General features: G+C 37.4%; 1 protein-coding gene across 1 annotated transcript in view; it reads right to left on the bottom strand.

Moving 5' to 3' along the window:
* Window positions 1-1,782: 1,782 nt before the first annotated feature.
* The window catches only part of TRPC6 (transient receptor potential cation channel, subfamily C, member 6), a 33,808-nt gene continuing 15,511 nt past the window's right edge, over window positions 1,783-20,079 (bottom strand). The window contains exons 5-11 of the mRNA XM_009074380.1: window positions 18,604-18,831; window positions 16,106-16,370; window positions 15,113-15,308; window positions 13,595-13,798; window positions 6,932-7,015; window positions 3,859-3,934; window positions 1,783-1,934 (exon numbers count right to left, since the gene is read on the bottom strand). Of these exons, the coding sequence (XP_009072628.1) occupies window positions 1,783-1,934; window positions 3,859-3,934; window positions 6,932-7,015; window positions 13,595-13,798; window positions 15,113-15,308; window positions 16,106-16,370; window positions 18,604-18,831 (1,205 nt within the window). The remainder of the gene's footprint in view (window positions 1,935-3,858; window positions 3,935-6,931; window positions 7,016-13,594; window positions 13,799-15,112; window positions 15,309-16,105; window positions 16,371-18,603; window positions 18,832-20,079) is intronic.

Here is a 20,079-nt window from a genome sequence, read left to right as displayed (position 1 = left end):
CTGCCAAATGATGCAAAACACCCTCGGGGGCAGGCTGACCTTCACAGCAGCTCCTATTGCTCTCCAGGCAGGACACAGCTCCTTGCCTTCACCTATCTCCATTTGATTTCAAACCCCATGTAAATATATGGGGTTTTTCCCTGAAAATACACAGTGATTCCACCAACAATTTTTTAAAAAGGACTAACAGTAAACTCATCTGTAAACTAATCTAAACCCATTAAAAATAACTTCCAGCCTAGAAGGGAGAGGCAGAAACATTCTGATACATTCCACAATCAACAAGTTTCACCAAGCTAATTTGAAAGCAGCTACTGACAAGCCATTTTCAGCCTTGTTTCCTAAACATACAGGCCCCTTACAGGTGTGTTATACACCCCCATGTTCCTGTTAACAATTTTTCACAGTCCTTTCACTAATCTCTACCAAGCTTAAAGAGAAGCAGAGATGCCCAAAGTACTGTTGCTTATAACATTCCCAGAACCAGTAACTGTCAGAAGAGAGAAACCCAAATTACTATGTTAACTGAGGGGAAAATAATATGTAATTTATGCTGTATCTATCTGGAGACACAGAAACCAGATGACTGACCTGCATGGACAAATGAATCACACAACTAACAGCCAGACCCAGCATAGGCTACTTCATCTCCAGTTTAACAGAAAGATACAGAGGTTTTGCAGTGGGCAGGGTGAAAGTTGATGACACAGTGTGAAGATTCTTCATTGAAGAGTTCTAAAGAATATAGCATGAGAATTCAGATTTCTCCAGTGGAAAAAAGGACAAGGATGCAAATCCATAGTGCATGAGATTTCATGAATTTTTGGAACAAGATGCTTTTGTTTGCTATGGATAGATTTGAAGAAAATGTAATGATTTCAACAGGTTTAATTGTGGGGAAACATGGTCCTCCATGCATGACATTCCCAGAATTCAGAGAGAGGGTTTGCACCTACCATTTTAGTAGCTTCCACCTTAAATAAAAATGTTACATTCAAAGCCCTACCCTGCAGTTTGAGAAGTTCAGTTCAAGACACAAAAGCTGGAGAACTTCAGAATTTTGAAACAGATTAGAACTTCAAGGATTAATCATTTTGGACTAAAGAAGTTTCTCTTCTGGCCTCAGCAATAGCTTTTCAATAAGCTTGGTGAAAATGCAACCTAAGTATCTTTCAGGATAGTCCTGTGGTGACAGGAAAAAGTATAACACAGTGCTCTGAGTATCCTGATATCTACCTCTACAAGGAAATGTTCAAAAAGTATTTTAATATCCTGCTCATTTTTAACAAGGCAGTTAGCTTTTTTTTTTTTTTGCTAGTTGGGAATGCTGGAAAAATTAAATAGCTTTATATATATGTGTATATATATATATATGAAAAAGTCTGGAATCTTTGTCTTTTGCTTCACTAAAATATATGTAAGAATGTTTATGAAAGGAAATTGGCAAAAAATAAACAGTTAATGTAGGAAAAGTTTAGATCTATACTTTTAATCTTTCGTGAGTGGGCTTATCAAGATTCCACTGAAATTATAAGAGGCAAATTGGGTATTTAAATTATCTCAAATCAAGTCTTCTTCAGCAGGTAAAGAATAAATATCTACTGAAGTGATATCTCCTCCCTACTCTAGACCCAGAGGATTTGCTACTGTGTATTTTCAAGAAAGAACTGAAATTATTTAATTTCTGAATCTTTTGTAGGAATGTGAGCCAGACTTGAGAAAAACAGAAATATGGCTTTAAGTGAATTGTTAACGTTCTGTTGCATCTCTTAAACATTTTGATTATCTCTTGTTTTCTTCTTCCTTAGTGTCAATTGACAGTTTTTCCCCAAGTTTTCTTATAAGTTCTGCCAGATCTTCAGAATTTTGAGATTTTTCCTCGAGAAGTTCATACCGGAGACTTGAGATGTCCTGCTTAATTTCCTTCAGTTCACCTATAACAGATGTTAAAAGATCACACTATTAAGAAACAAAAGAAAAACACAGTATATCAAAATATCTCATAATTATCACAGGTTTACTCTGTATTTCTTGGCTGAAACAGAAAAAGCAGATGTTCTTCTGCCCATTAGTGAATGGTGGCTTAAGGATAGGAATATGAAGATGCAGTTCAGGAAGCAAGCAAATCTGAAGGCAAAAGTGTGAGAGACCACATCAGTTCACAAAACCTGAGTGATCTATTAGATGGAAGCTGCTATTCTGCTGCAAGAGATCACAGAATCATAGAATCCCAGAACCATTTGGGCTGGAAAAAATCTTTGAGCTCACCAAGTCCAACCATTAACCCAGCACTGCCAAGCCCACCACTAAACCATGTCCCTAAGCACCATGTCTACATGTCTTTTAAATACCTTCAGGGACGGCAACTCAACCACTCCATGTCTTTTAAATACCTTCAGGGATGGCAACTCAACCACTTCCCTAGACAACCTGTTACAGTGCTTCACAATCCTTTCTATAAAGAAGTATTTCCAACCTAGACTTGAGGCCATTTCCTCTTGTCCTGTCACTTGCCACTTGGGAAAAGAGACTGACCACCACCTGACTACAACCTCCTTTCAGGTAGATGTAGGGAGCAATAAGGTGTCCTCTGAGCCTCCTTTTCTCCAGGCTAAACAACCACAGCTCCCTCAGCTGCTCCCCATAAGACTTGTGCGCTAACCTCTTCTTCACCCTCATTGCCCTTCTCTGGACACACTCCAGCACCTCAATGTCTTTCTTGCAGTGAGGGGCCCAGAACTGAACACAGAATTTGAGGTGTGGCCTCACTGGTGCTGAAGACAGAGGTTGATCACTTCCCTAGTCCTCCTGGATCACACTACTGCTGATACAAGCTAGAATGTCATTGGCCTTCTCGGCCACATGGGCCCACTGCTGGCTCATGTTCAGCTACTGTCAACAAACACCCCCAGGTCGTCTTCCACAGATCATGAAGATTGGGGCTGCCTCAGTCCTCTTGGCCAGCAACAAGGCTTCTCACTGTACAACAGAGTGCAGTCCTCTCCTTCTCCTGCTGCACTGTGTGTCTTTCTTGCATCAGAGAGGTGCAAACAGATGACATTCCTGTGAAATGCAGTCACTAGCTGTTTCCAGGTAATAAATCGCACTCAAAAAGAGATGAAGCATGTGTATCCCCACATATGAATCCATGACAGGAACACACATCCACACAAGGGAGAATTCATATGGGAGTGCCCCAAACCAGCTGTTTCATTAAACACAGCCTCACCATGGGAAATGCATAGGCACTATAGCAGCCTTCCAGTACCAAGAGTCAAGAGAGAGAGAGCTGGAGAGAGCTAGAGAGGGACTTTTTACAAGGGCGTGTAGTGATAGGACAAGAGGGAATGGCTTCAAATGGAAAGAGGGTACTTTTAGATTAGATATTATGAAGAAATTCTTTCCTGTAAGGTTGGTGAGGCACTAGAACAGGTTGCCTAGAGAAGCTGTGGATAGCTCATCCCTGGAAGTGTTCAAGGTCAGGTTGGATGGGGTTTTGAGCAACCTTGTCTAGTGGAAGGTGCCCCTGTCCATGGCAAGAAGGTTGGAATCACACGATCCTTAAGGAAATAAATAATCCTTAAGGTTCCTTCCAACCCAAACCATTCTATGATTCTATTACTAGAAGTAGCAACGCTTTTCACAATTTGTCAGGTCAGTGATAGTTTCTGATTGGAGAGAAGAGACACAAATCCCATCCCTCCTTCAACTTCAATTTCATACTAATTTTACATCTTGCACTTGTAAACATGTCAAGTGGATTAAGTATTTTGGAAACATTTTTTTCGAGTGGCATATATAACCACTTCAGTTTGTTTTGATTCTCTGATTAAACAAATAATTCAGCAACATACTTACCTTCATTGACTTCGTCACTTTCCTTATCTATCTGAGCTTTCAATACATATCTTTTAATGAGACGCTTCATTATTTTCTGCAGAGAAGAAAGAAAAAAGTTTTCTCAGTTGGACTTTCTAGTATTGTAATGACATCTCAAAATATGAGCTCTTGCCCTGGTTTTGGCTGGGATAGAGTTAATTTTCTTCTTAGCAGCTGTTACAGTGTGAGTTTTGGGTTTAGTGTAAGAATAAGGTTGATAACACTGATGTTTCAGTTGCTGCTGAGCAGAGCTTACGCTAAGCCAAGGACCTTTCAGTGCCTTGTGCTCTGCCAGTGAGGAGGTGCACAAGAAGCTGGGAGGGAGCATGGCCAGGAAAGTTGACCCAAACTGGCCAAAGGGATATTCCATACCACAGAACATCTTGCTCAGTATACAGACTGGGAGGAGGGTTGCCCTTGAAGGACTGACTGCTGCTGCTCGATGGGCAGGGCATCAGTCAGAGGGCAGTGAGCAATTGGATTGTGCATCACTTATTTCTCTTGGGTTTTGCTCCTCTCTCTCCTTTTCATCACTACTACTGCTATTATTATTACTATTGAGGAATACATCTGGTGCAGGTTGCTCGGTCTGCAAACTGCAGTTCAAGATGCAAACTGAGCTCTGAGTGGGAGCCCAGAGAGACAAGAGGCTGTGAACTGCCAACCTTTACATAACAAAAGACAAGTGACACCAGCAAGATTGATGGACACCGAGAGACACAGCAGGAGCAGAAGTCTTGGGAGGAAGATGTAGGCTTGCACTTGGCTAGACTGTGAGGTTATAAAGCCCAGGGATTCCTCTGTTGGGGGTTCTCCTCCTAGCTCGAGCTGTTCCTGTGTTACTGCGCTGTGAATAAATGCCTTTGTGGAACTAGACATTTCAGATTCTGCCATGGGAAACCTGGGGTCGAACTGGTAAGGCAACTTGGTCTGACTGTGTGAGTGGGGTGTGTAGTGAGTCAAGCAGGGCTCCCATCGGCTCACTGGAGGTGCCTGCTGTGAAGTAGCATCGGTTCCAGCAGTTAAAGCCTCTGGATTGGGAGTGTGACTGCCAGAGACTCTCATGAATGGTCAGACTGGGAAGTTTCCTTAACAACTATTATTATTATATTTTACTTTCTTTAAATTAGTAAAGTGTTCTTATCTCAACCCACAAGTTTTACTGTTGTTGATTTGCCTCCTCATCCCACTGGGGTTGGGGAGGGCGCAGTGTGGGGAGAGCAAGTGAGCAACTGTGTGGTACTTAGTTGACAGCAAGGGTTAAATTATGACAGCTCTGTTGCCTTCTGTTGCATTAAGACATTTCAGTGTAGGAATAGAATGTAAAAACACCTGCTTTCCTCTACAGTAGATAGCTAAACTTTTATTATTTTTCATATATATGCACTTGAAATTTAGAAAACTAAATATATCTGACAAATGTCATAATTTGCAAAACTTATCTTACTACTGGAATTTATGAAAAGTATTAATACAGTTCCAGCTTTGATCTCCATGTAGGTGAAACCATCTGGCCTTTATTGCTACCAAAAGGTGACAATGACCCTGCTTAGCAGTGCTAATTGCTAAACCCTTTTGTCATCTGTTTATTTGAATCTATTCTGATATTATATTTGATAAGTTATGTTTTTCCAGTGTGGGGCTCAGAAAAAGCGGGACCCACAATTCTAAGACACATATAAGTATCTCAGGTGGGACTCATTTAACTAAATGCAGATACTTTCTAATATAAATATACATATCTGTCACTTTTAATTCCCTCTACGGATAGAAAGAGCAAACCTGAGAGCACAGTTAATCTCAGACAACTAAAATTGATCAAACAGATCACAACACTGGAATGACTAACCTGCTGCTAATAATAAGGGGAACCTAGGCCAGCAAATTTATTTATTCTTCCATGAAAAACTGATTCCACCCCTGATTCTCCCATTAGTTCAAATTACTTGAGAAAGAACAAGGTATCTAATTACCTTTCAGAATCTATATTTCTGTCTTTGGGTTAAAATATTTTTCATATGGTGTAGCCTACAAAACAATACTATTTGTTTTCCACTATAAGATATAAAACATGCATAGATTTATATGTCTGCTTCTGTCTCTAGAATAACAGGCCTGACCAGAGCTGGTTGTGAAGTGAGTCATCCCAGATTAGTGGTTCCAGACCCTCACTACAGTCATGCTTGCAAGGTCAGCAGCTGTATTGTTTATTCTAGTAACCCAAGAATGTTTCAAATACAAAGCCACACATCCTCATGTTTGTGGGGTAATTTTTAAATCTTAATATCTGTCACTGTATAATAATGAAATTGGCTGTGAAAAAGTCATGAAGTTTTTGAAACACACTGCATAACGTAAGCATGGAACAGAGCTAGCCAGCCCAAGGGGAAAAACATTTTTTCTGTCTTATGGTCAATAAAGTACACTTCTTTCTATATACTTTTACATTCAGATTGTCTTGTTCTATTGCCCAGGCAGCTCCTGCTTCTTGCTTTCCACCTGCTTTGCAGGATTACAGGAAAGAGAGAAGCAGTCTCTGGACCAGAGTAGCTGAGATTTATGTGGACTGTGCTAGGTCTCTTTATACTTAACTGCACAAAGCCTCACTGCAGTTGTTTAAGAGGCAAAGAAAAATGAGACTGTATTGGTTGCATAACAGCTGAAAGATATTTGCAATGCTCGAGGTATTAGTATACAAAGGTGTGGCACAATAAGCCGAGCTGCTTCAGCAGAAGGAATTAGAAGATTTTGGTTTTCTTTTTGGTTTTCTTAATTCCCATTGTGCAGTTGGGGACTCAACCTGTCTCTAAAATTAAAAACATTTTCTCAAGCACTTTAAAATATAAGGGTGGCATTTAAGAAACAAAGAGGAGAGAAAAACACCCTCATATTGTACTGTACATACCTAATCACTGCATTTATTTCTGATATATACAAGGTCTGTGGATTTATTCTTGACACTGTTGAGCTTGAATTCAAAGCTATCCTCATGACATCTGTCTGCCAGTTCTATTACTTCTTGATTTTATTTAAAAATCAGCTTTTTTTTTACCTGGTATTGTCTTGGAGGATTGTTTAAACTGTTTAAGTGGATTTCATCTGAGCTTCTTATACTTGACTGCTTCCTTTGACCAAGCTGAAATGGAAACATTATTTATAGTACAAAATAATTAGAAGAATAATATACATCTATCTTGTATATATCACACATATATCATATGACAGAACATTAACTTAATCTCAATTTGGGAAGTGTTGAACTACTGTGGTAAAGTCCCCATACCTGTACAGAACTTCATGACAAGAGTTGAAACAAACCCTTTCAGACTGTGCCATAGCAAAGTGAGAACTGGGAGGTTTTCTCCCTTTACTCTGCCTCTCACCTGCTCCTAACACGCCCAGGGGACCAAGGCAGACCAGCCACATCCTTGTAGGCTTTCCCTTGCTCCTCTGGTGCACAGGACAGGGAATCCACGTCAGGAGGAAGACAGTACTGGTGTGGCACAGGTAGTGGGACAAGCCGAAGAAAGAAGTGTGATAGCACTATCCCTTTCCTTTCTTTCATAACGCTTGCCTGTAACTAATGTGACATTCACTACCACAAAATACACAAGAAGTTTGCTTCTGCCCTCACTTGCATGGCTGAATGTAATTGGTTATGCAGTTCCTGGGACTACAAGATTACCAGATGACATTTTTGAGTTGCATCTTCTTTACTACACCTGCTGAAAGGGCACCACACCCCGATCTAACACTGAGAATGCAACTTGTAGGCTTTGTTACTGATATACATCTTTGAGAAGGACTAAAGCATCACAAAATTGTAAACTGGGACTCAATCTGAATGACTGGGCTGCAGTAAGAGTGAACAACAATTGTCAAAACAAGTGTTATTACTTTAGATAGATAATGGGGCCAGGGCAACAAGTAGTACTGAAAAAAAAAGTGAACTATCAATCATGATTGATCTTGATGAGGAATAAGTGGGAATGTCACCAGAAAGTCAGTTCTCTGAATTTATACATGGTCCAATAAAATTTTTACTGTTTTAAAGGACCAGGCTACCATTGCAGTGTCTCAGATCCTGTGGGATTGTGTTGTACTTCCAGTGAAGTTCTCCATGTTGTTGATGTCTTAATTCATCGAGTACCTACAGATAAGAAAACTGGGACATTCTGAAACTTGTTAAATACTATGTGAGATAAGCTGGGATGTAATTTGTTGTGGAGGAATGCAAGGGAAGGTTAGATGATTATGCAGCTGTACACTGGGAATAATTTAAATACTTTTAGGTTTTGTTTCACATTTCATAGAATCATAGAACAGTTTGTGTTGGAAGGGACCTTTAAAGAAGATGTAGTTTAACCCCTCTGCCATGGGCAAGGACACCTTCCACTACATCAGTTTTGTATTTTTATATTTTTCCAGAAGAAAAATTTACACCTATTAGCAAAATATATTCATTTGCAAATATTATAAAGTTTACACTGAACTTGGAATTATTTTTTTTGTTCTTTAGAAAGATTAACAAATATATATAAACATGCTTTATAACAATATTATCTATCTATTCAGACTATATTTATTTGACGAAGCAAAATAATGACAGAAGATATACAATAATATATATATAAACACTATATATTTCTTACATATTAATCTACATTTAGATGGAAATTAAAGTGAAGATGTATAAAAAGGACAAGTTATTGTTGCATTTTTCTAGCTCGAATAAGGCTACTTTAAAAGTTTTGAATATATATATTAGATAACATAAGTGTATCTAAATGTTTTAACTTAAACTATGTATGTGGTTTATAATAAAATATAATGACTAATGAGCTAACACAATTGTGTAATCACTATATCTTTCAGGATTTTTGAACTAAGAATGCTTTCTTGGGTCTCATTTTTGCTACTAGGTTAAAAGTGAAAAACAATCTTCCTGCTTTTTGAACTCCTGGATTTCTCATGAACCATATTTGGAAATAATGTAGTAGAAAAAGAGGAAAAGCATGATTCCTCTGCAGAGGCAGAGGCAGAGGGAATTCTCCTTGGGTAAAACTGCTCGAGGCCATGAGCTTAGGCTCAGTTGTCTGGCTATTGTCCCAGCACTTTTGTATCTCTGACTTTGCACCTGTGATACTATTCGTGATCCTATTACTTACAAGTTTATATATAATAAAAAAATTAATTAATTTTCCTTATGGATTTTTTAGTATTTACTATGTATTTTATTGTGTATTTTAAAAGTAAACTGTCATGCTGGTTGCCAGTTTCGAATTTATGTTACATTGGTTCACTTCAAAACTTCATGTAATGCTTAACTACAACTTGATTTTCACTTGAAATAGTTAAATTGGTAATATGTGGCAAAATGAGTGGAGACACTGCACAGGCACACTGTAACTTTATCTGAACTTTTACTCTTCATCACCTTTTTGAACAGAATAATGTACTTTTAATTAGTTACGGAGTGCACCTGGAAAGTTGGCAGGTAATTCAGAAGTGTGTAACTTCATTAAATCTGTGTATGTGTAAGAGTCATAGACAGAACCTCTATTGTATGTTGCTGAATGACCACTTGGTGGCAGAGATCGCCAAGATTTCATTAAAATGTCAAATAACATTTAAAACTCTCTTTAAGCTTCATGCCTATGGCTTTTTTCTCTCCAAAAAAATTACTACTAGGGTATACTCAGCCATCACACTGATGACTGAGCTAGAATTCATATTTTTGAGTTGACATCTATTGTACATCAGCACATGAGTAACCAGAGGGGAAATAATGTATAACAAATAAAATAATGATATAAACCCCCCAAAATAACTCTTCTCCGAGAGTGTGGTGTGAAAGCAGCATACATGGATCACTGCTCTTAGAAAACACCTTTGTCTTTATCTCTCTTCTCATTTTATCATTCTCTAGTATTACTTAAAATTCAATCCAATCAGAATAGTAATGTAATCCGTGTAGCTGTGTTGTGTAGCACTTTGTTCATGTCTTAAATCCCAGTTTCCAGAAGCAGCTGATGACTTGGAATGTCACAAAACTGTACATGCTTGGACCAGAAAGGAGCGTTCCCAAAAAATGACTCAGTTTGTGCTCCCATAAGCAGAGGTCATGTGTGAATATTTCAGAAACATTATTTTATACTAGGAAAATAAAAGCTAACATATTTAAATTTAAAAGGTTTAAATACATCATCTGCCACTATAGGTTTTTAGCTCAGGAAGATGAACAAGTTCTGTGACTCTTAAACAATATATTTTCTCATTCACAACGCAGTTTTAAAACTGAGAATAAAAATCAAAGTAGTTGTCTTTAAAACTTTTTTCTTTATTTGTTTCACCTCTTTTTTTGCCTCCTGTTCACTTGATGTTTAAAACTCTAATTCTAGCCTGAAACAGAAGTCTATGGGTTTTAATCAACAGCCTGAAAGAAAACATCTCCACAGCCTTTAATATTATATGTAAATAAGTCTCAAGAAATTAAATTCTGGTGTGCTACACTTTGAACACAGCTATGTAAATCACTTGCTGTTTAGCACAGACAGCATCTGCCTTTGTTTTCTGCCAACAATCATCAGAGCAGAGCAGGCTCTAGAGGCAGAATTTGCCCCTTTCCCATCTGAATTCTTATCTTAGCACTCACCCTGGTGCTGCAGCTGCTTTTGCACTGAGAAGATGCAGGACCTGCAGCACAAAGACCCACAGGCTGGGTTTGAAGCAGTAAACTCATTTTTGGGCACTGCAATGCAATGTCTTCTATCAGTAAACTTTTAGAGTCTTTCCAGGTATGACTTGTACCAGAGCAACCTTCCCTCTTCCTAGGCACAGTTTGGCAACTGGAATCATCTAGAGACAAGAGCTTGCAGCAATTCTACTCTGCAAGGAAACTACTTGAATAGGGGCAAGCCATTCCTGAATTGGCCTCAGTGTCCAGATAAACTTCCTGTCACATTTTACTAGCACAAACACAGCAGCCAAGTCTTGGGTCTTGGATCTGATCTTACCAAATCTTTTCTTATCTTTGCACACTTCAGTGCATTCATAGTAGCTCCTTGCTCAGCAGACACCTCAGCACCAACCTGCTCAGCACAGAATAAGTCCAAAGACAAAACTCAAAAAGCCTGAGAATGTCTTTGAGAAGATGCCATAAAATAGCCTCAACAATAATGAATCATCAACAGTGTGTCAAAAAGGGACACAAAACCACTTTAGCTGCTTTTTAGAAGTGCAAAGGATGGTGGCATCTAACAGGTTCAGGTAAAGTCAGCTCCACAGCATGTAGCAGTCCAAAAGGTAAGTAAACATATAATCATCTGGGTATATCAGTCACCCTGATGCCAAAGCTGAGGAATGAATAGATGCAACTCAGATGCTTTATGATTTTCAACGTAAAAGTTTGGGTTTTTTCAAATTGATTTGTAGTTTTATAGTTGCTTTGGCTGGGGAGGAAGCACATTTCATCTAGGATTAGTGATACCACAATCTGCAGTGAGTGTAAAGCATTAATATTTGAAGACTAAATATTAATTCATAGTTAGGAAAAAATCTGATAAATGATGTTTGCATGCTTACAGCTCTCTTTCAAAGGGACTGCTGTAAAAGGAGACATAACTGTTACTGTTTTATCTAGGAGTGGCAATTATTACACTCTGCACCTTTCTAACAAACTGAATTGCTATGTTTGAATATAGGTTTGGAAAGGAATGATAAAATACAGCTTCCTTCCTTAGGGTATTTAAATGCAGTTTTAAGAGTACCTGTTTTATGGAAACATAAATTTCATTTTAACAAGTCATTAAAAACAAGCTTCTAACTTATGTGCTTTTCAAAGTAACAAATTAAGTGAATTAGAAAAAGAACCATTTATTTTTTCTCACCATCAATCAATTTTAAGTTTATATGCATCTTCTTAAATGCATGATTTTTAAGTGATGGCTTTATCACTCACAGAGGTTATGAAATTGAGTTGCATCAAGCAGCTTGATGAAAGGTTTTGCAAATGTCAGTCATTAAAAGCAGAAGCAAATGCAGTATCACCTCTGTTGGGTCTTAAATACATTGGGATTAAATTTCATAAACAAAATGAAGTGAGATCTGTGAAAGTCTAGAAAAATTACTGGTAGTATACATGACACATTTGAAGTGAATAACAATTTTGACTTTGGGGACAGTGTTTGCAATACCTGTGCTTGTTTTCATAGACTATTATTAACTTAACCAGAGGCAGAGGCTTGTCAGAGGCACAGTATTTTTCCCTGTAACTCCATTTTTTCATTCTAGGAGTGCAACCAGTTTTTCTCTTTTATGCTTCAACTGATTACTCTGATGGAAAATGTGCTTGTTACATTGATGGCAGAAAACTGACAGATGCATGTAAATTCTTTGCTGGCCCCCAGTCTAATGACTACTGACTTTTGACTACAGTCTCAAGAACTCTAACCTTGAACAAGCCTCTGCTCAGTCCACCACCTATTTTAATAAAGATCCTTTCAAATTAAAATTTCCATAGAAGACAAATTTGTTTCTGCCCCCATGACAAATCTTAAATTTCTTTTTTTTTGGTGTATGGACCGTTATGCTCACCTTTCTACTCTCTACACCTGATCAGATGTCTTGGAAGGCTCTTCTTCCCTAACATGTTACAATAGTGCTAGTCTTTACACTTCCAATACCACCTAACATTCCATATTCTCCTAAAGCAATTAACTTGATTTATACCAAGATATTTCAGGGACAATACACTTACTACAAACTCTTTAAGCAAGCCCAGTGAATCAACTCAAATGCTTTTTACTGAACTTGTGTAAATAAATCAGATAACAATGATTTACAATAATAGCAGGCTGTATTTTCAGTGGAAGCAGAGACAGGCTACCAAGGTAGAATGTAGAAACTGCCCCAGGCATGTGAGGGTGGTATTAGCAAAGAAAAAGCTTGTCTTAAGCTGTTATTTGCAAGGGCAGTACAAACTTCTGCTACAATAGCAATGTAAGGCTGAACAAGGAAAATATGTGCCTGTTGCTCAGTGGGGACGGGGAGTTAGTGACAGTGGACAAAGGTAAGACCGAGGGACTTCTTTGCTTCAGGTTTCATCAACAGTCTGTCAGGCCTCTGTGTTTAGTAAAGGCATTTGAGGAGAAGAAAATGGTTGAATATGGAGGTGAGTCAATCAGGGTGTACTTAAGAGAATCTGAGCCAGCAAGTCCCTTGAACCCAATAGGCTGGAACCATAGGTGCTGAGAGAGCAGATGAACCCTTTGCAAATATGTTACCGTCTGTGGAAGACCATGGATATTTGGAGAGGTCCCCAAAGGCTGGAGAAAGACAAATGTCAAACTCATCTTCAAAAAAGATCAAAATTATGATCTGGGCAACCATGGGGCACTCAACCACCCTTCAGTTACTGGCACAATAATGGAATTAATAATGCATCCTCTTGGGACGTGTGGAAGAACAGATGGTGACAGGAAAAGGAAGATGTGAACTTATGAAAAGTAAAATCTGTCTGACCATTTGGATGGCATTCTGAGATAAAATTACTGGATTTGCAGATAAGGGGAGAGCTGGACACATTAGTAACTGACTTCAGTATGGACTAAGTATGCTGGGAAATTCATTAGTGAAACAGGGCAACAACAAAAATGGAGTTAAAATTGGTTTTATCTTTTAAAATTAGCAGTCAGTACACACAGGGTAAAGTTACCTTGTCCATCTCTGCATCTTCCTGAAAGTTCTTCTTTTGGCACAGAAATGGTTTAGAAATACATTTTTTGATTCTGAGTAGGAGATACAGCAAAGATTTTGGGCTTGGCACTAAGTTGAAGGGTACTGGAAGAGTTCTCCCTTCTTCAAAGTAAGAAAACCAAAGTTTAGCCCTTGCAAATTTCCATTCTACATCAGCATCATCCTGTAAAACAGAAATAACAGCTGTTAATACACTGTTAATACCACTTTGAGTATTGAAGATGCTCTAGCTAAACTTTATATGTGTTTTGAATGCAATTGGCTGAAGTTAATCTAAAACAGATCAAGAACTTGTTTATGATTTGTGAAACCCAGGTTTCAATGAATGGAATTGTTCTTATTAATCCATTTAAAACAATGCAATTGCAGAACAGAATGGACTTAACTGATACATTGCTTACTCCAGAGTGAGTGCTAATAGTCTGCAATACAGGATCAGAATGACAGAGTCTGTCACTCTATTACTTTAAACAAGAAGTTAAAAAAGATTAGGTGATTCTTACCTAATTCCTTCCACTTGCTGGAATAAGATTAAACCAGGTATACTATCATCACCATGGTTTATGTTTAACATTTATGAACACCAAAACACTCACTTGATTCCTCCCTGTAAAGTTTAAGAGGGTTTGCTGCAGGAAGAACTGACATCATGTTCAAGGACATGACACAATATTGCAGTAGCTGTTTTTAGAAGCAGTTTGTTTCCAATCACTGTATTTTTGGATAATAGACTGCTTTTTATTGCTCTGAACCTGATAGGTTTGCTCTGTAGCCTCCTGAGCCAAAAATGTGAACCTTCCTAGAAAACATGTTGCTTTTTCTCAAGCCAGACAATGCTATGGCCCCAAATCAGAGCTCAGAACCTGGGATCAGAGTGGTGTCAAACCTGAGTCTGCTGCTTTGTGGCAGGGGTGTCACCTGGGAAGGGCTGGATTGGCCTAGCTTCCTTTTATTAAAAATTATGATAATGATTTAGCTCGTTGTTATCCATGGCATGGAAAAGTTCATATTGATTTACAGCAGCCCTGCTGGTTACTTTGTCAAATGAAGCTTTGTTCACTGCAGAGGACTATAGCAAGTTATTTTAAATGAAAGAATAAAACAGCATATTAGAGATTTGCTTGCAAGGTCAAGGCATAGGAACGAGAACATCCTTGCAGCAAAATTCAAATAATTACAAATGAGAGATTCACAAAGTCACACCACATAGCCAATCCCCTTCGGGAACATAAGCATTCAGCAGCAGTTTCTTAGTCCAGTATTGTTCTTACTATTGCAAGCATGTGCAGCCAGGTAATTTCCAGGTATTTTACAATAAAAATGTATAGTGGAATTAATATTTTCTCCTAATATATTGCAAAAAGCCTACGTGCTACTTTTCTAAAATAAGATGTCCACAAGAAAACTTTCCAGGAGATTTAGACAATTAATTGTAACAGTAGATGTGGTGCTATTTCACCATAAATGGTATTTTTACCTCAATTTCCTGGAATGAACTGTTGATCATTGCAATAAGCATGTTCAGTAAGACGATAACCATGGTAACATTATAGACTCCATAAAGGACATAACCAATATTTTCAATAAATTTGTGTTTATAATTGATGACAACTGATTTAACTTCTGAGAGTCCAAATATAGCCCAGAACAATGTCTTGAAACTTTCTTCAACACTAAAAGGAGAAATTGAACACATGCATGTGTTACTGAAGCAAAGCTGTATATTCTATAATTTGCCAGTTACCATTTTTATACAGTGTACAAATTTTTCCATTATTTTAATGTACAACTCTACCACAGTGCATGAGAGGTAGACTTTCTAATTTCATGGGTAAAGGCTGTTTCATAGTACAAGACTCTAAGTACATAGGACTGGCAGTAAAACTATCTGATTCAGTTTAGGAATTATATACACATCCTCAAAAGAATATTACAATAATTCACTTATTAACTACTTTAATATAAATTCTACAAGCTTGCTGGTAAAGTGACCAAAAATAAAAAATAACTAACCTGCAAATATTTTATTGTACCATTACTTCACTTAGTGTAAATTGTTTCACCATTAATATGACAAACATTCTGAAACTGTGAGGAAGATAGGTCATCTGACCACAAATCATCAGTTCTCAAAAGAATCAGTCTCACAGACTGTAATTCTCTAGTTGAGTTTTTACTATTCCACAGTTCCAGTGTAAAGCTGTGGTACGGGGATACTGATTTTTTTAATTGGATTAGCTCACTTAAATACATGCAATTCCTCTTAATCAGTTTATGTATATCTGTAAACACAAGTCCAAACCTCTGAGATACCTTTTCCTGTCTATCTCTGTTTGAAGACATCTTTTCTCTTGCTTTGACAAAGAGTTCCCCATGTCCAAAAATGTAGTAGCATTGCAAAGCACATTTTGGATTTTATTGCATCATTGTTAAGAAAAAAAAAAGTTGCAGTTTAATCTGTTGTACTTACGTTGTAAATGCTTCATTTTGTTTTGCACCCAGATAGTAGGAATAGAGATTAAACATGCCGATCATGAAAGCCACAAACACCATGATAAATATCACCATGAACTTAAAGATGTCTTTCACAGTTCTTCCAAGTGATATCTGCAGTGGTCCAAAGCTTTCATTAGCTGGTAAGATGTAGGCTATTCGTGAGAAGCTTAACACTACTGCAATTGCATATAGCCCTTCAGATATGATTTGAGGATCGGATGGATCCCAGTTTATTCTGGCTAGAAACAAAAGATGAGAATTTCTGTCAGTATTTCAAGGTAACTGTACACATCTATGGGAGGGCTTTTTGGAACAGCAGTTGGAGATGAGGGAATAAAACCTGGGTAACTCAAACAGTACTAGTCACTTATGTTTAGCCAACTCAATTGAGCCAGGTAACACTAAAACCTTTTCACAGTTGCCCCAACTGTATTTATCAGATTGTCATTGATTATAAAGGTAGGTTCTAAGATCACTGAGGTAACTTTTTGAGAGTTGAATCCCAGCCTATTAGAGAACTTAAGTAAAATCAGCTTACAGTGTCAGGTAATGAAAACTGAATAAATTAAATTAGAAATGTGATTTGTTTGAGCTACCCAGAATGAACTGTTTTGATGTGGGGATCTGTATTCATTTAATGCCATTCACAACTCCAAAACTGTGGGAACAATAATATTTCTATATTTTTTCTACTTTACTCTTTTACTCATAGTGAAATGGTAATGGCCCTTTCCAGGCAAACACCAAACATCCATTGCTATCACCTTTTCTACGATCAATCTCTATCAGCCTCTTTTGTTGAAGCTAATCTACTTCTGTGAATTACCTGAATGTCCTCTCGATCAATTAGTGAATGTGACACTGCTGTTTGATAGGAAACACATTCAACTGCAGAGAAGAACATTCAAGGTCAAACACAGAGAAATATTTACAGAAAAGTGTCAGAAAAAGCAATACCCTCAGAATACTTCCTTGCTACAGATTAAGGCGTTCTTTGATGACATGGGAAGCTTACATTCATTCACTATTGTGCTTCAGGCAAAGAGAAGAAGTTAACCTGGAATAGGTCACCTGCATCCCATGTAAGTGTTGTTATCTGTATCTACTTGACAGTAAAGGCCTTTCTCTCCAATCTGCCCATGTCACTATTGTAATGAGGAGCCCAAACTGGAAAGATCACTCCAGCTGTGGTCTCACCAGTGCTGAACAGAAAGGCAGGATCACCTCCCTCCCCCACTGTCAATGCTGTGCCCAGTGCAGCCCAGGATACCACTGACCTTCTTTGCCAAAAGGGCCCATTGCTGGCTCATGTTCAACTTGGTGTCCATCAATTTATGTTTGCTACCCCATGAAAAAAACTGTTGCACTAAATAGTCATTATTAATATTATCCATGTTAGCACTACCACTCTCAGATGTTCTCCAAGCAGACTTCAGTGTACATGCATACATTAAAAAATGGCTCAACTCTGCTAAATGTGCATAAACAAGTCAAAACTCATGAGTCATGCCAATGGAAACTGCCTTGCTAGATGAAACAGTATTGTACAACATAAACGAGTTACAAGATTTGTTCTTGTCATACAGAAACTGTGAACATACACAACAGTCTTTGTTTGCATATTCTTCAAGTGTGTGTTTCTGAAAACTGAATTAAAATTTAACTAGTTGTTTTTAGGACTTATGTGAAATTTGCAGCTTTCCAGTAAAATTGGCAAGAGTACAATTTAACATGTTTCAGAATATATATATTAATTGCTCTGCTTTTCTAGAGCCTGGATAATGCAGAAATTCAACCTCATCAGAAATAGCATCTGAAGAATGGAATAGAGCTAGAAACTGATAAAATTCAGTCTCTAGAGAAAGTATCTAGTAACAAGAGGAAAGATGTGGTGGTGTTGAGTGGACACAAGTCAACAGAGCTGCTTTTTTTTTTTCATTTGGGCAAAATAGCTTCTAGTCACTTTTCATATATACCAAATAAGTTCATTAACATTTTTGTCTCTTACTGGCAAAGAGAGTGGATTGAGAAATATTAAAGTAATATAATATGAGTCTCTGAGTAAATAAGAAATAAAAGATATATCGGTTATGTTGGCAAAGCATATTTAAGAAGTTCCTGCTTCTCATTGCTTAGTTCTTTCCCTGCATTACAGTGCATTCCATTCACAGCTGCACTGACACAGACAGGTTTGCAGGACAGTATTGTGTAATTGAACACAGTAATAAAAGAGTAGGGTGACAGTGAGGTTATTTTGATTTTAGACCATTTCAGTGCCTGCTACCTAGAACAGTCCCCAAAGAGATATATGAGCATATCCAAGGGAACTGTGAACAAATAGTAGGGATGAGGAGAAGAATTTGGAATTTCTTGAGTAGTACATCGTGGCACTACAGTCTTGGAGAATTATTAACAGAAAATCAGTTCATCTTGGCCCAAGAAGTAAATCTTAATCATGTGCAATTTACTCACCCAAGGTGTAGTATTTTATGTTGGGATCCAGTGTTGGACTTGTCAAATCTTTCATATTTGCATCAACGAAGTTCTGGGCTCTGGATGCATGCCAAAATGCCATAAACCTCGCTATGAATGATGCTGCAAAAATTGCTAACATACCAAAATCAAGCATATTCCACAACTCAAAAAGGTATTCCTTTGGACCTTGAGACCAAATTTCTTTACACTCAGACCATATCATGCCTGTATAAGACAGAAGAGAGAAAACAGCATGTTCTTTTACCTTCGAACTTGATTTATTTTATATTTTACTATACCTAGGACGTGCTCCTGGTTGCAGCCAAACTCAAAACAATTTTAATCAGTTGGAGTTTGAACACAAAATAAAATCCTTGTACCTGCCAATTCGTATACATTCCAAGACTTCTTTCTCATGTGAGTAATAATAACAATCTTTCAGACTGCTCTTTCCTGCACAACTACATAAGCTTTCAAAGAGAACAATGAGATGTGAGTATCACCATCTGTTACAGAGACAGGAAGAAATGGAAAGAGCTGAAATGCTCTGGCATGATCATATAACAGTGGTAGAGCTAACAGCAGAACTCATTTTCTTATTTGCAGAGTAACCCTAGGCATAGTCTCTCTTACTGAAATTGAAAATATATGTGACAAATGAGAATGAAGGTAAGACTCAGAGCTAATATAGGACAAAGGTATCTTTTGATTCCTAATTGTTCTCCCTTATTAATAAAATATAAAAGTACAGTATTAGTTTATGACATGTCTTTTATTGAGCAAATCCTTTTTCTTTTCAGGATAAAAATTATATAATTATGAACTATGATTCTAGGACTCTGAAGAGAGTTAATAAAAAGCTGAATGGACTAATGTCACTAGTTTTTGCACTTATCAAATTGTCTGAAGGAACTTTTTGTCATTTTCAGGTAAGGAAAAATAATAATGTCAATTACAGTAACTAAGTTCAATATTACATCTGTATGCACTGAATGATTTTTTCATAAACCGTATTATGCACAATATTGAAATAAATTAAAATAGATGAAATTAGAGAACTAGAACTTCAAGCTGAGAAATTATTATTTATTCCTTTATTATCAGATTAAAATATTGATTTTTATAGATTTTGGAAATCTAAGTGCTACATTATTCCTACAATGCACATTACATTAATGTACAAACAACTTTATGATTAAATATATAAAGACTGCCAAAGTCTTTTAAAGCTATAAGAATCAGTTGGTGTACAAATTTCAATCACAGAGAGATCATAAAAGCCAAATATTTTAAATGCATAAGGTCTTGAATGGAAAGATATTTTACTTAGCTTGAATTTAACTATCACATATTACTGACCTAACTAACAACCAGAACCTAGATGCTTAAAATATTTGGGCATCTAGATCCTACTGGAATAAAAGGTATTAGACTCGTAGAAAAGAATCTGGCAGCTAAAATATTTTGGAGGGT

Source organism: Acanthisitta chloris, unplaced genomic scaffold (assembly GCF_000695815.1).
Source record: "Acanthisitta chloris isolate BGI_N310 unplaced genomic scaffold, ASM69581v1 scaffold9755, whole genome shotgun sequence".
Classification (NCBI taxonomy): domain Eukaryota; kingdom Metazoa; phylum Chordata; class Aves; order Passeriformes; family Acanthisittidae; genus Acanthisitta; species Acanthisitta chloris.
This window is presented reverse-complemented; position numbering and strand designations above follow the sequence as displayed.